The 16,517-nt window shown below is 29.7% G+C and overlaps 7 protein-coding genes across 7 annotated transcripts; 3 read left to right on the top strand and 4 right to left on the bottom strand.

The window, feature by feature from the left end:
- Positions 1 to 1,429: 1,429 nt before the first annotated feature.
- EIN_412370 (hypothetical protein) lies at positions 1,430 to 2,614 on the top strand (the record flags this gene model as incomplete). The annotated part of the gene is made up of 1 exon (XM_004262091.1): positions 1,430 to 2,614. The coding sequence occupies one exon, from the start codon at positions 1,430 to 1,432 to the stop codon at positions 2,612 to 2,614; it is 1,185 nt and encodes a 394-aa protein (XP_004262139.1).
- A 1,766-nt stretch (positions 2,615 to 4,380) lies between these two features.
- EIN_412360 (protein serine/threonine kinase, putative) lies at positions 4,381 to 8,973 on the top strand (the record flags this gene model as incomplete). Its single annotated transcript, XM_004262090.1, has 1 exon — positions 4,381 to 8,973. The coding sequence occupies one exon, from the start codon at positions 4,381 to 4,383 to the stop codon at positions 8,971 to 8,973; it is 4,593 nt and encodes a 1,530-aa protein (XP_004262138.1).
- Positions 8,974 to 9,101: 128 nt separating this feature from the next.
- Positions 9,102 to 9,713, bottom strand: EIN_412350 (hypothetical protein; the record flags this gene model as incomplete). Its single annotated transcript, XM_004262089.1, has 1 exon — positions 9,102 to 9,713. The coding sequence occupies one exon, from the start codon at positions 9,711 to 9,713 to the stop codon at positions 9,102 to 9,104; it is 612 nt and encodes a 203-aa protein (XP_004262137.1).
- Positions 9,714 to 10,615: 902 nt separating this feature from the next.
- On the top strand, positions 10,616 to 11,248 carry EIN_412340 (hypothetical protein; the record flags this gene model as incomplete). The annotated part of the gene is made up of 2 exons (XM_004262088.1): positions 10,616 to 10,747; positions 10,826 to 11,248. 2 exons carry the CDS (start codon positions 10,616 to 10,618, stop codon positions 11,246 to 11,248), a joined length of 555 nt encoding a protein of 184 aa, XP_004262136.1.
- A 124-nt stretch (positions 11,249 to 11,372) lies between these two features.
- On the bottom strand, positions 11,373 to 12,161 carry EIN_412330 (hypothetical protein; the record flags this gene model as incomplete). Its single annotated transcript, XM_004262087.1, has 1 exon — positions 11,373 to 12,161. One exon carries the CDS (start codon positions 12,159 to 12,161, stop codon positions 11,373 to 11,375), a length of 789 nt encoding a protein of 262 aa, XP_004262135.1.
- A 753-nt stretch (positions 12,162 to 12,914) lies between these two features.
- EIN_412320 (hypothetical protein) lies at positions 12,915 to 14,798 on the bottom strand (the record flags this gene model as incomplete). Its single annotated transcript, XM_004262086.1, has 1 exon — positions 12,915 to 14,798. One exon carries the CDS (start codon positions 14,796 to 14,798, stop codon positions 12,915 to 12,917), a length of 1,884 nt encoding a protein of 627 aa, XP_004262134.1.
- A 615-nt stretch (positions 14,799 to 15,413) lies between these two features.
- Positions 15,414 to 16,517, bottom strand: EIN_412310 (tyrosine kinase, putative; the record flags this gene model as incomplete). The annotated part of the gene is made up of 1 exon (XM_004262085.1): positions 15,414 to 16,517. A coding segment is annotated over one exon (1,104 nt), but the record flags the coding sequence as incomplete, so codon positions are not given.

Here is a 16,517-nt window from a genome sequence, read left to right as displayed (position 1 = left end):
AAAAATGATAATTTTTTATAAACCATTAATATATAATAAAATTACTTGTTAAATAGTTTTTGTCTTTGAATTAATTTATTTTTGGAAATAATTATATTTTTTGATTGTATATTTATAATAAAAATATACTTCGTTATATAGTTTTAATAATGAATAAAAAATGCCGCGGACACGAAAATAATAGAAAGGACACCATATACACATAAAGGACGCCCTTTATAGCGGGAGGACATCCTTAAACCACAATGGACATCCTTCGGCCTATATTCCCGTCCTTCGTCCCCATGTCCGTCCTTTCTCTTAACAATCTTATCTATACAAAAACTTTATCTAATTTCAATGAAATTGCTGAATTTGTTTAATAAGTGTAAAAAAACGGAATAGTTGAATCAGTTTTTTGGAATGAATTTCCGAAATTATATAATAAGTCTGGTTTAAACGGTTCAATTAAATTTTCTGAGCATATAGCATTGTACAATGTTTAAAATATTGTAAAAACAACTTTTTGTTTCATTTTTAATAAGAAATATTATATGTATATATTAATACAAACTTAATGTCAAAAGAATTTATATTGTCTTTATTCTGAATAAAAAAATCAAATTGTAATATAATTATTATATCTAAAATATTCGACTATCATGTTACAAATTGTATATAATTATTCAATCTGTAATTGCCCATTAACGTTATTTGTTAATAAACATAATAACTAAATATTTATATATATGAAAATTATATTTAAACAAAAAATAATAATGAATTATACTTTTAATACACATAATTAATATTTGAGTTTTATAAGTAAATTTTCATTAATCAATCTTTATTTTTTGTAATGCAATTAATGAGCACTGTAATAGGTATATTAAAAATCAGTGATATCAAATAACAAATTTATTTAAAAAAACAATTTTATATCAAATAATTACTGAAAAAATAATACATTGATTTTTCACTTAACAAATCAACAATGTAAATGAAAATTTAATTTTGTTTTTTTCATTTGAAAGTTATTGACTTTTTCATTGATTTTTATATTTATCATCACAACAAACATCTAAATTATTATTAATTTCATTCATTATTTCAATGTTCAAAAACAGAATTGTAAAAACAAGATCTTATTCTAAACAATTAAAATTGATTCTAATAAAATTTATAAATCAAACATTTTAAAAATATTATTTAGTTTTTTTAACTTTTTTGATATTTTTAAGTTCAAAACCTCAATAAAATCATCACATTATTAACATTTAAAAAATTGATAAACAAAGTTAAATTGAAAATATATATTCAATTTTAATAATAATTTACCAAACATCTATTATGTCTAAACTTTATTTTTATTTGAAATAAAATCATTGATGTTTTAACATAACAAATAACATACTAATTTAAAGACTGAATTAACTCAAAAAACAAATAAATGTCTGAGTTAGATTTGGTGTTTTTGTGTGACACGACTGGCTCCATGTCGTCGTACCTCCATGCTGCACAACAGAGCATTGAGTCGATCATCACGACAATCACTCAAAAAGAGAAATGTGATGTCCAATTTGCGTTGGTGGAGTATCGCGACCACCCCCCACAAGACGACACGTTTGCAACACGAGTGACTCAATTCACTTCTTCGATGAAAACAATCAAAACTGCAGTCAATCAGATGCAAGCACAAGGCGGTGGAGACACCCCCGAGTCTGTATCCTGTGGGTTGTATGAAGTGACCAAATTGGAATATCGCCAAAATGCGTCGAAAGTGTTGGTTTGGATAGCAGATGCGCCACCACATGGGTTTGGGTGTTGTGGTGATGGATTTCCAGATGGGTGTCCGTGTGGTAAAGACTTCATTGAAGTGCTTCGAGAGTGCATGAAGAAGGACATTGTCATCTATTCTGTTGGTGCTGAGCCACTCAGTGTCCCATATTTCAGAACACTGATGAGAGCAACATCACAACTCACTGGCGGGCAATACGCCGCACTCTCATCTGCAAGTGTGTTGGGCGATTTGATCACAAACGGCGCCATCGAGGAGATTCAAATGAAGAAGATATTCGAAGACGTCAAAGCAGAGTTGGCAAAAAGTCCCGATTTTGCAGCACTCCCACCAAACGAGAAGGCTGAAAAGGTCAAAGAAGAAGTCAAGAAGCAGACTGACGGACGACAAATTGAAACAGTCCAAATTGATTCAATCTTCAAAGACGAACTGAAAGACGTTCCTTCTATCTTTTTGACGTGTGAAAACTTGAAGCAACTCAGAACTGAAATGGTCAAAGAAAGTGACATTGCAGTCACTTTTAAAGATAATTTTATTGGAGGAGAGCGTGATACGCTTTCAATCGCTGATGATATGTTAATGATGGATAAATGCTGCATGGCAATGCCTATGGAAAAGTGTGTCAAAAAGAAAACAACGTCGGCACGCGGAGGGTTCTTTGGATCATTTTTTAGCTCAAAGGACAAGGAAAGGAAAGAAAAAGAAATTGTTAGATCGAAGAGAAGTGAACCGGAAATGACAGCTCCTATGGAACAAACAGTTTCATCTGTATCGATGAAGGCAACTGAAAATCAGTCTGCAAGACTAGAACAAAGAGCAATGAATTTCTATATGTGAAATTAAGTTACTTTATTTTTCAATATTTTAAGTCAAAATTTCATTTTGTTGTTTGTAAAAATTCGCTGATTAACACCACACATATAAGAAATGTCTTTGTAATTTCACATTTAATTAATCTTATTTATTGTTAAAACAATAATTGAAGAATTGGTTGATTTAAATGTATCAGTATTTTGAATTTATCAAATAGATGGTTGAATTGTAATGAATGATTTGTTATCTTTTTAAGATACGATTGATATATTGTGTTTTAATATTATTGTTATTGTATATTTTAAATGTAAATAAATAAAAATACACCAATTAATTTTGCTAAGTAACAAAAAGTTGTTTTTTTGTTAGCATTCTATTTTAAACGATATTATATTCTTCTCAATTTAAGTAAATTTTGTCAAGCCCTTCGTAAATAATATTGATCATATTAAAGAAATTATAATCAAAATAAATTTTAGTGTGATTATATATTTTTTAAAAAATACACATTTTTTTGTTTATTTAATTAAGTCACTTTACCTTAATAATAAGAAAATAATAAGAGTGAATTCTTATAGAAGATATTTAGTCATAATTACAAATGAATAAACGTAGGTAAATTGGTGTGAACACTCTTGCTCTTTTTATCTAAATATTAAAAACTTTTTTAAAACTCGATAAAAAAACTTTAATGAACAACAATGAACTCCAAACCAAACAAGATATACCGAAAGAACAAGACCGAGAACTCGACAAATTAACTGAAATTGTAAAAGAAATGACTAAAACTGCAAAATTAATTCAAGAAGAGACAGAACAAACAACTGAATTATAGTTTCAAAGACTTAAAACTTCAAAGTTAATTAAATAATTAAAAAATCCATTTTATGTTCTATTAAATAAATGACAAATTTATTTTAATGTATCAAGAAGTTATTGGAGTTGAGTTTTACCAAAATAAATACCTTTTAAAGATTGAGTTTTTGTAAATTTCATTCAAATAGCAATTTTTAATCAAACGTGATGTTTACAATAATCACTCTTCACAATTGTTATTTAATTTACATAAAAAACAGATTGGAAAACAATTATAGTTGTTCTATAAATGGAAATAGCTTATTTTACTATTAACTATTTATATAATTATTTGCAAAAAATTATTAAAACTGTTTATTTAAATAATTGTTGTCCAATTCAGAATTGTGAAGTTTAATAATTTAATATATCAGTAGATTAATTAATTAAAAACAATGAAAAAAAATAAATCAGTTAAAATTTTTATATTTACTAATTATAGTTAATAATTATGTTCTTCCCAATCAATCTTTTTTGTTCTAAACCCCAGTATAACCATGGTTTGTTGTTAAGTATGTATAATATATTATATTTTTATAATATAAAAAACAGTAATCAACAAAACATGTAATAATCAAAAGTATTTAATTATTCAATAATCAATTAATACAATTAAAACGAATGGGGTTATTTCTTGCTTTAAAAAAGTTGGTTTATAATCTTTTAAAAACACTTAAGATTTGATATTTATGATAATCAACATCTTATTTTTGTGCCTTTGTGTGAATGCAATTTATGTTGGTGAAGAAGACTGTGAAGATTCTTGTATACTTGACGAAGAAGAGGATTACGGGTACTCAACTTCGACTGAAATAACAATAACCCAAAATTTTATATTATCAGGAGTTTGCTTCACAACTTGTTTCAAAAGTGTCAATACAATCATTTTCCAGCCACCATTTACACCAAAACCGTACACCATATCTTTCTATGGAATGACCGAATTTCCAGAGAACATCAGAAATGGAATGTTAAAATTTCTAGATAACGTGAACGTCAAATTCAATTTATATGGAGACTCGACAGAGGAAATGCCACATTTTGAAGATGTCAAAAATTTAAGAATTGGTCATAACGTCTCTTTAACTTTGTTTAACAGTCGGTGGATTTCTTCCAAAGTGGTAGAACGATATGAACTCCACAAACCACTGACATTGAATAACAATTTTACTTTAACAATTCCACTTTTGAACCAAAGTAATGACGCATTCATTACAATGACAAATGCAACTCTTATTTTTGGTGTTTTCGACTTTATGTCAATTGATAACTACTTTGGTGATGGATCTAAACTGTACTCTTATTTTGAAACAGGTACTAATTATTTAAACGTTACGAGAGATCTTTATATCGACACTTCCACTGAAATTGTTGGCACAGAACAGAAGTCATTAATAGCATACTTAACACATACGTCATCAACTACTTTGATAGGTTCGGTGAAAATGATTGTGAATCAAGTTATACTTGCTGATGCGGATTTGTTACTAAGTGATGCAGCGTATATTGAAACTAATTTGTTCTTAAACAAAAATGTTGATGGAACCGTTTATACAAAAAATTCGATTCAGATATATACCGGTTCTTATCTACTTGTTAAAGATTCAATTGATATGTCTTCCAGTTTTATTATAGCTGATACAGCTGAATTACGACTTCTATGTCAAAGTGTTGGGTGTCAGAACTTTATATCAAATTCAAAAGTGTCTTTAAAAAATAATGGAATAATAAAGATCAACACGGACATTACTTTAGATAGCCAAACTATAATGATGATGACTCAAAATTCAAAAATAATGAAATTTCAAACAAACAACAATGTCAAAATTGCAATAAGTGGGAATTTAACAATGAATGATAAGAGCAAAATTCTTGATTGTGATGTGAGTTCAAGCGACGGATCTAATTTATATCTTAATCAAGAGAGTTCAATCATTGGAAATGAATTTGGGAATTACTATGGGACTGTTGTTATGAATAAAGACGCGTCGATTCGAGTTGATACTTTTATACATGCTGGAATTCTTGAAATGAATGAAAACTCTCAGTTTATAACACAAAACATGACTTTGATGGCAATAAAAGAGAACACAACACAATTTATTATAAAAGATAAAGCGGCTGTATTATGCAATCAACATCTCATTGATACTTATGTAACTAAAAAAGTAGTTTTTACAGTGGAAAATCGAGAGCCGAGTGAAACCCCCGTGTTTTCTTTTGTATATCCATTTGCCATCAATTTATCAACTTTTTTAAACTTGGAAGCTTCTGAAGAATTTGATTATGTCTCAATGAAAAGTCCGATAGATGAAAAAATTGATGACAAAAGATTTGTTTTACTTTCAGACAAGAAACTACTGAGATTTGGAAGTAATCAAAATGTTGAATGCATTTTTGAAGGAAACAATTTAAATGAAGTGACGGTATATAACAATCCCCATTGCCCATGTACTGACAATAAGTGTGTTCTTATTCCCAAACAAAAAATTAATGATTTGACCTTGCAATTCTCTTTTAATGGTACAATAAAAGTTAATCCAATTTCGTTGACTGTTTCCACTGTAGAACTAGTTGATGTAACAATCCCCAATTATATCAGAATTAGTTCTTCGTATACAAAATCTCCAGGTGATACATTGATAGGATTCCAAATGGATGATACAAGCATTAATTTTCATACTGCCAATTTATTTACAATACAACTCTTAGATGAAACTAAAGTTCCAAAAATTATGATTATAAATACAATGGAAGGAGAATATTTTATTTCTTCAACAGGCGCCTTTATAATTCAAAACACACAAACTTCAAGTTCATTAAGTTACTACAAAAATGGTATGATTACTAATTTAAAAAATGGAATTGTTGTATGTAAAGAAGGTTATTACGATCAAACAACAAATACATGTGCAAGTTGTCAAGATACAAATTGTCTTCAATGCACATCGGATGAAGACAATCAATGTGTTCTTTGTATCGAAGGTTATATGTTAGAAAATGGCAACTGTGTTGAAAAACCATCTTGTTGTAATTACTCTGCAAGAAATTTGTGCTACGTTCCGACTCGAGGAAATCAAATTATTTTGAATGGAAAATGTTCAGTTTTTGGAGATGAAAATTGTGAACGCGCAATTCTCGATGAATGTGAAATGTGTGTAAAAATCAATGAAACTGATTTTTTTCAAAATGAAAATACCAAAACATGTGAAGTACCAGAAAATGCATTTTTGTCTTCTAACACAAAAATTCTGTCGTGTGACACAAATTATTATTTGACCAATCAAAAGTGTGTCAAGTGCTCAGAAACATTTTTAAATTGTGACATTTGTGATTCAAAAGGATGTCAACAATGTTCTTCAAATTACAATTTGTTTAATGGAAGTTGCATTGAAAACTTATGTGCAGAAAAAGACCAAAATGGACTTTGTATTGTAGATGATGAAAATTGCCTTCCAAAGATGTTTTTGAACAATCGGTGTATTCAGTGTAAACCCGATTTTTATCCAAATAGTTCTGGAAAGTGTTCTTCTTCAATAGAAAATTGCACATATCCCTCTGTATATGGATGTCTTCGGTGTTCGTCTGGATATTTTCAAGACGACAATTTTCAGTGTCAGAAATGTGATGAAACGTGTCAAACTTGTGATAAAACGAGTTCGAAATGTGTGACGTGTCATAGTGGATATTACCTTAAAAATAATGTATGTTTGGAAGTCACTGGATGTAAAGATGTGTTAAGTTCTGGGACTGGATGTGCTTCATGTTTTGATGGATCATATCGAAGTGGGTTAGAGTGCCTCCCATGTATTTCTTCCTGTTCATCTTGTCAATCCAAAAGTATGTGTTACACATGTAAAGAGGATTATTACATGACAATTGACAACTTATGTCAACTTAAATCTTCCATAGAAGGGTGTCTAAACAACGCGACTTCATTCGGATGTTCCAAGTGTCAAGATGGGTATTACACCTATCGAAAACGAGACTGTAAAAAATGTGAAGAGTCTTGTTTGACATGTGATAACAAAATTGGATGCACTTCATGTCCAACCAACTTCGTTTTAGACGGTCAAAATTGCACTTCAATGGATAATATCACAAATTGTATTGAAACACAAAATTCGATGTGTTCCAAATGCAGTGGGTGGTACATTCCAGGTGAAAATGGCTTATATTGTAAATATAAAGTGCCTGTATGGTTCATAATAGTGATCATAATAGTTATATTACTCTTTATTTCTATTGTTCTCATTCTCATCTTTTTTATTGTGAATTTCTTGGTGAGGAAAAAGTATTCGGAAATGGACAACAACACAATTTGCGTGTTCAAAATGTCTCGATCGAACATATCTTTTCCATATACAATTTCTTCAAATTTGATATCAAACAAAAATACGTTATTTAAATCAGAAAACGACCTCAAAATAGGCACGGAAACTAAAGATTTGATATGCATTGGAAACAAGTCGAAAAATGCAATGAAAGTGCAATTTACAAGTAAAAGCAACTCTGAAAAATACGAATTTCGTGTGACGCCTGAAATATCAATGTTAAAGAATGGCGAAGCTTGTGAATTTGAAGTTTTTATAAAGCCTTTATGCACGTGTGAGATATCAGACAAAATCGCAATTATCTCTTGTGTGTTAAAGAAAGGCACTAAGAAGTCTGGAAATGTTTCTTTAAAATGTAAAACAGAAATATCAAGTCGACTTGATCCAGATGAGTTAAAAGAAGTTAAAAAACTTGGGGAAGGGTCTTTTGGAATAGTTTATTTAGGTGATTTTAGAGGGAACACAGTTGCTATAAAACGAATAAAAGCTTCTTCGGGAAGTGTAGATGAAATGAAGGAGTTTGAAAATGAAGTGAACATGTTAGACAAATTTAGGAGTGAATATATTGTCCATTTCTATGGCGCTGTATTTATACCAAGTAAGATATGTATGGTCACCGAATTTGCTAATAATGGAAGTCTCCAAGACTTTATTAATAAAGAAAGATTAACGCAGCCACGTAAAATGACGAAATTGAAATTTATGATTGACGCGTCTAAAGGAATTTTGTATTTACACGAAAATGGAATTTTACACAGAGACATCAAACCAGACAACATCTTAATATTCTCTATTGACGAAAATGAAAAGGTGAATGCTAAATTGACTGATTTTGGCGCGTCAAGAAACATCAATTTGATGATGACTAACATGACATTCACTAAGGGAATTGGAACACCGAAATTTATGTCTCCGGAGTTGTTAAATAAGAAAAAGTACAAAACAGCATCGGATATCTATTCATTTGCTATTACTATGGCAGAAACTTTCAGATGGGGAAATGTATTTCCTTTAGAATTGTACCCAAAGGCATGGGACATTGCAGATGAAATTGCAAGTGGGAAAAGACCAAATATTTCAGACTTGGACATCCCTTTCCAAGAAATTATTAAAGATTGTTGGCAACAAGACCCAAAGGATAGAATAAAAGCGGATGTTTTGGTTCATCGTTTGGAGGAGTTAATGATGAAATAAATAAATTATTTTGGAACTATAATTTATCACTGTGTTGTGTTTTTTATAATTAAATAATTAACAAATTTAAAGTTGTAGAAATAACTTTTTAATAAGATGTTAAAAATAAATATGATTTGTTTATTTGTTTAAAGAAAATATTCTTGAACATGTCCTACCATAGTTGCACCAGCAACTTGTTCATAATAACCAGGTTCAAGTTCTTTTTGTTTATTCTCAGTTATTCCAAATGTGTTTTTAAACAATTTTTCGTCTGCTTTTATTTTGTCACTATATGGTTTCAATAAATCAGCAGCTTGTCGTACAATAACCTCGTGTCGGTATTCTTTTCTTTTTGCAAGTTTTCTGAAAATATTAAATAAGGCATCAAACAAAGATGGAGTTAGGTATAACTGCAGTTGAAGTTCACTTTTTTCTTGTTGAGGTAATTCTGAATGTTCAAGTGCATTAAGTTTTGCAAATAACCGATTCAATAAATACCACAAATTGCCTTCTGTTCCAAAAGCTTGAACTACAAAATTAGCCACTTCTCTGACTGCATCACCGTCAAAACGCATTCGGTCATATGATTCTTTTGCAAATTTATTTAATTTGATAAGTAATTCAAGCATTTCCTTGATTGCATCAATAAACCTTTGATCAAAAATGTTTGGGTAATTGGGAACTTTTGTTTGAGCTTTTTCTAACATTAAAACCGATGCTCCACCTTTTAATGTACATGTAAAAAGTTTTCCTCTCATGTTTTCTGTAACATCGGATGGTTGAGAATAAACATGTGCAAACAGTACAACTAATAATAAAAACATATAGTAAAAAAAGTTTAGTTTTTGGAAATAAAAAGCTGATTTAACCTCAAAACATACCATTCTATTTGTATAGTTTTAAATAAAAATGTAATGTAATGTAATCGTTTGTATTTTTTAACTTTTAACAAATGTGTTGAAAATGTGAACAAAAATGCATTTGATTGTCAATTATAAAAATATAAGTAATAAAATTTCAAATTTTGTTGAATTTGATTTTTTGATATATAACATTCATTTAGATAATTCATAAATAAAATTTTAATTATTATTTCAAATGTTATTAATATTGTTAAAAATAAAAAGAAACGATTTGGAATAACAATCAATATTATTTTTAAAAATACAACTTTTTTTAAAAAAAAAGTTGATCATTAACTTCAAAAAAACATTTTATTGATAAATAAAAGAAACAGAGGTGTTATACATTACAATTTTAAATAATGTATATTTTTCTAAAAGTTTCAATATATTTCTTGTATATTTTCAAAAGAATTTATTAAAATTCATTACAAAAATCAAAATTTTGACTTTATTTTGAAAAAGTTTTTTTGCTAATGAAAATCAGTTTTTATTTATGTTAAAGGTCATTTAGTTAATAAAACTAAAACACAAATAAAGTTCATTGATTAATATATGCAATTATAACAATAATCTCAATATTCCATTTTTTTAAAAAATAATTATACCAATTAAAATAATTTGGACTTATTTTATTTACAAACGAAAAACAATTTGATGTTTACAAATACTAAAATATCAATGTTTTTATTATGGATTGTTTTTTGTGATCCAAATTCATAATTTTTTTAAAAAAATAAAAGAACTTATATATCAACATGAGTAATTCAAAAGAATCGCACATCAAATGCTGTTTTGTTGGTGACGATAATGTTGGAATGACGTCTTTAATTCATAGCTTTATGGGTCTGTTGTTTTCAGACAAAGTTATACCATTTCAAGAAGAATTAGTATGTTTATTTTAATTGTTTTATTTCATTATCATCCACCATTCATTAAATATAAATATAATAAATACTCAAAATAAGATAATAGAACATATCTCTTTCAATAACACAGACTTTGAAATGTCTTACCGCGAAATAAAAGATGATTCGGACCAAAGTCAGAAATATTTGCACGAAGCAAATGCATTAATTAGCATTTTTTCATTTGACATAAAGGAATCCCTTGAACATGCCAATAAATGGCTTTCTTATGGATGTAGGTTAACTGATTATTACTGCCGCGAATATCTCGTCGAAACAAAATGTGATTTACAAGAAAGGGTCTATTCATATGATGAATATTATAATATTTCACATTCATCAAATGCCAGTTACTATGAAGTTTCGAACAAAACTGGAAGTGGGATTAAACAATTAAAAGAAAATATAATTTCGACTTATTACAGTGATACGTTCAAACAAGAAAAGAGAAAACAAAATAAAGGAGAGTGCCAATTGGTTTGATTCTTGACTTTTTAAAACCATTTCATGTTATTCATTAAAAAGTTGTTATTTTCTTTGTAATAAAATTTTATATTAAATGATAAATATTAAATATATCATTTATAAAGTAAAAATACTCATAAAATTACTCCACAACAACAGTCTCAAATTCCTTCTCGAAATTGAATTTGTCGAAATTTTCTCCAAACCCTATTTTACGTCTGTATTCTTCAACTTCTTTCTTATGAAAATTGACACTAATTGCCTCACACTTTTCGCCCGCCTCTGCGACTTTAATACCAAGGTGATTATATACAAACGACTTCCCTTTATATGTAATACCAAGTCCATCTTTTCCTATTCGATTAGTGCAAAAAATCCACGCGGAGTTCTCAAGTGCACGAGCCGCAGCAAAGTGGTCAGCTATTTGAAAGACCTTTTCTCCGTAGTTAATTGGATTTATAATGATGTCATAGTCATTAGTTTCTGAATATCGTATAAAGGCTGGAAATCTGAGGTCGTAGCATATTACTATCAACATCCGAATTCCTTGATATTTGAAGATGACTCGCTTACTCCCATTGACTAAAGAATCTTCACAACCAAGTCGATAAAGGTGGTACTTGTCATATGTCGCTATCAACCCACGTTTGTCTACTATAACCACACGATTGTAATATTTGCCATTCTCCTCGACTAAGATGCCACCAATGAAACAGCAATTTTTCTCTACACAAATTACTTGAAGACGATCGACGACATCGTCACCACTATTTTTGTGTGCGATGTCGGGAAGTGAGAAGCAAAACCCAGTTGAAAAAACTTCTGTGAGAAGATACAAGCCGGAGGGGGTCTCTTCAACTAACTTTGAAATTTGTGAAAAAGTTTCTTCGAGTGTTGGGAAGACGTCAGTTTGAATGAGAGCGATACGCATTATATTCAAATGGTTAAAAAGTGGAGTTTATATTGTAAATAATACTCTTATAAAGAGCGGTGGTTTTCTTGAAGGGTTTGTTATTTGGAGTTATTATTGCCTCTATTTTAGTTTTTAAGTCAGTCATAATTGGATTCAAAGACGATTTTGCTGTATTGTTTAGTGACAAAAGTTGTTGTCTAAATATCTTCAAAAAAACTGTTTTGTTTCGTATAAACCAGTTTTATATTGGTGACGTGTACACAATTAAGAATTTTTGGAAATGAAAATAAGAAGTGGCAATTTCTGTATGGTGGTTGAATGTGGATTTTATTGGTTTTATTTGGTTTAAGTCATTATTGTAAGTCATTATTTGCGCCTTTTCCACAAAATTTAAAAGAAAAGAACGCAATTTATCCAAATTATAATACTTATTACCAAAAAGTGATTGATGTATTATTACTATTATTATTTTACCCGTCATTATATAATGGGATAATCAAATATTCAATATTTTAACTTTTTTATTTAATTCAATTTTATAATCTAAATTAAATAACTTTGTTTTTAAATACTATCAGTTTAAATCCTTTAATATGTTTTTGTCATATTCCATTATAATGAATATTTTCAATCTTTTCTGGTAAAAAAGTGCTGAAAAAAATAGCATAACAACCTTTTGTACTTTTTTACAAAGAAGAAAATAAATAATATTTTGATGTAATTTATTAAATTATATCAGTCAACAAATTTAACTTCAAAAATTAGAATTAATTAAGGCTCGATGATATTAAAATCTAGAGTGGCAATTTTGATAGCATCCACGAAAGTAAATAAGTCTTCAACATTCTTTCCTTCCAAAGTGACGCCTTCTTTTTTCAAGAATTCTTCCCTGTTAATTTTCTTCACAATTAAATCAACTAAATCTGCTTTCTTGCACTTCAGTGACAATGTTGGGTGTTTGTCTCTTTGGTCTCTGTTGTTCAAAACAGAGTTTTTCAATATAACACTTCCAAACTCTTTTATTCCTTCAAACTCAATATTAAATATAGCATCAACATTTTCAACAGCAATTGGTTCCATTGAAACTGCCATTAAGTCAAAGAAGTAATTAAATGGCAACTTCATGAGCAAATAAGTACTTGCAAGGGCACTTTGAAGTTTTTCCTGTTTTTGCATTGGGTGTTCCAGTTCATATGCTGCTGTCAAGTAACAGTTTCTCCAAATTGAGCTTTCTTGCATATAACCGTTTTGTCTGTATATTTCAGCCAACAGTTTTCGGGCTTCATAATTCTGTGGATTTTTAAAAACGACATTATTAAGTAGTGTAATAGCCCATTGGTACTCCCCACTCTCATATGACTCTTTTGCCATTGAAATGCATTTGTCTTCTCCACCAATAGCTTCGACATATTTCTCTCCTAATTTTACAGGTGTGAGCGGATTCAAATTCGCTGGATTTCCATCATAAAAACCCAAATAAAGTTGATATTGTGCTCTTGTGTTATGAGAGACAGTGCCGTAGTATTCTCTATTATAAAACTCTGAAGTTAAAGTCTTTGGTAACTTTACCTTTTCTGGCAACTCATTGATTGTTGTTCCCAAATTTGCTTGTCTCAAAGTCTGGTCGTGTATAAACTTGTACATGTCTCTCTGCTTCTCGTAATACTCTACTATGTTTTTATTTCCCCAAGTCGGCCACGTGTGTGAACCAAATGAACACTCAACATTTTCAGAGTATCTGTCCAACAAATTGTCGATGTATTTCGACCAATCTTTACCATTACGAACAACAGCACCTCGAAGGGTGTATAAGTTGTGTAAAGTCCTGTTAATTTCCTCGGCAGTACAAACTGCTTTTAATTGTGGGAAGTACATCATCATCTCTGTTGGTGCTTCTGCGTTGGGAGTATACATGAAATCAATTTCTACACCATCAATAGTCAGTGTTTGATCCTCTCCAATTTCATACAAATTGTTTGGATCAAAGTTGTAGGATTCAGTGATTTGACCAAGAGAGTAATACGTCCCAACTCCACCACCTAAACACCCCTTTTCATTGTGTTCAAGGGTCACTCCAAATTGGAAAAAGCTTCGTCTTCCCATTGCTATTCCAGCAAGCAGTTCCTCTGCAAAATGCATTTTAAACATATCTTTGGGTATTACTATTTTAGTGTCTTTCTCAAGTACCCCATCAAGTCCTTTGATATGATCTCCATGAGAATGAGTCAACATCACACAGGTCACTGGAAGATTGGCGACCTTTTCTCGTAACAATTTGAGACCAGCAGCAGCCGACTCCATGCAACATAAAGTGTCTATTATAAGCCACCCCTTTTCACCTCTTATAAATGACATGTTGGCAACATCGTATCCTCTAAATTGATACACTTTGTTTGGAATCAATTCAAAGAGACCGTCTATTCTGATTAACTGACTTTGGCGCCATAAGGAAGGATTAACTGTTTCAGGACAAGTACTTAACAGAAAGTCACTGTGATGAACATCAAAAGACTTACCACCTTTGTTACTTGGAATAACTCCTCCATCAACACTGCAAATAAAGCCCCTCATTGAGTCTTCATAATCTCGACGATCAGAAAAGTCCAATTCTTTTAAAACTTTTGTGTTGGCAGATTTCACAAAAGTGTTAGCCATTTGATTAAACAGAGTTTGTAATATTGATTTAAATATTATTGTATGGCACAAAGGGTAATAAAAATATAATTATAAACAAGTAATTAAATAAGGGTAATAATTAATAGTTACTATGATAAACGACTTAATTAATTGTGTACAAATAAATGTTCAAGTTTTTTGATCTTTTTTAATAATGAACAACAGACCAATGGATTTTTTAAATATTTTAATTTAAAAAGGTCAATGGTTATTCTATCAATTCAGAAAAATAAAAGAATTTTTTGCTTTGAATTAATAATATTGAGTTTGGATTATTTAATTTCGAAAACATCGATTTCAAATTAATTGAAGTCCAAAAGTTCAAAAAAGTTGAACATAATAACTTCTTAAAAATATTTTTTATCATATTTATTAATAATAACAATATAATTAATTAAAACACTTAAAACAATTGTTATATTTCTAAGTTTTTTTACAAATAATAAATTTATAATTTGATTTATTATTTGTTTTATTATTTTATTATTATTTTAATTTAAATTGTGTTTTTAATTATTAAAAATTGAATGGGTTATTTGTTTGATTTATTGTTTTATATATAATTAAAAGTGCCTTTCTGAATTGGTTATTTAATTAATTTAGATATGTTTGAAGCTTCTTTGTGATATCTTCAATTTTGAGTCTTTCGATTTGATTTTGACACCAACACTTTGTAATGAGTTTAAACAGATCATTTGAAATGTTTTGAGTATTATCAAATCGTTTACCAGAGTTAACAAACTCTGCTATTTTCCATGGAAATTTGAAGTCTTCTTTTGGATAAGCTTCTTTCCATATAAAACACTCGTACATAGTAATAGCAAACGAATAGATGTCTGCACTTTTCTTGTACTTTTCTTGTTTTAAAACTTCAGGCGCCATATATGTAGGTGTACCAATACCCTTAGTGAATGTCATGTTAGTCATCATCATATTCACATTTCTTGATGACCCAAAATCAGTCAATTTGGCGTTCACATCAATTCCACTTTCTAATGAAAACACTAAGAAATTGTCTGGTTTGATATCTCTGTGTAAAATGCCATTATTATGCAAATATTCCAATCCTTTTGCTGCGTCATACATTAACTTAATACGTGTTGGATTTTTTACTTCTTCTGTTTTTTTATGTTTCATTAAGTCTTGTAAAGACCCATATTGTGCAAATTCAGTGACCATACATATCTTATTTGGTATAAATACAGCGCCATAAAAGTGGACGATATATTCACTCCTAAATTTATCCAACATTAGGACTTCCTTCTCAAACTCGTCTACTTTTGTTTTATCACTTCCGTTCAATTTCATCTTCTTAATAGCAACGACATTCCCTCGATAAGTTCCTTTGTAGACAATTCCAAAAGACCCCTCGCCAAGTTTCTTTTCTTCATTAATTTCATTGGGGTCTAAACGAGTCGACATCTCTGTCTCTGCTTTTATAAAAATTGGCATTTCATAGTTTTCTCCTTTTTTCATATCAACAGATATCAAAATAAGTTTGTCGTCTATTTTACATGAACAGTTTGGTTGAATGAAAACTTCAAATTCAACTGCTTTTCCACGTGGAATGACAACTATTTTGGGTTCAACTCGGAGTGTCATCTTTTCATTGTTTTCTTTAAAGGTAAACTGGACTTTCAAAGTGTTTTTGCCGACGTTTCCCACACAGATCAATTCACGACTTTCAACAGAAACAGG

The sequence above is a fragment of the Entamoeba invadens genome, assembly GCF_000330505.1.
Source record: "Entamoeba invadens IP1 unplaced genomic scaffold scaff_1105074724831, whole genome shotgun sequence".
NCBI classification, from domain to species: domain Eukaryota; phylum Evosea; order Mastigamoebida; family Endamoebidae; genus Entamoeba; species Entamoeba invadens.
The sequence above is the reverse complement of the archived record's forward strand: the minus strand, read 5'-3'. Positions and strand labels throughout refer to the sequence as shown.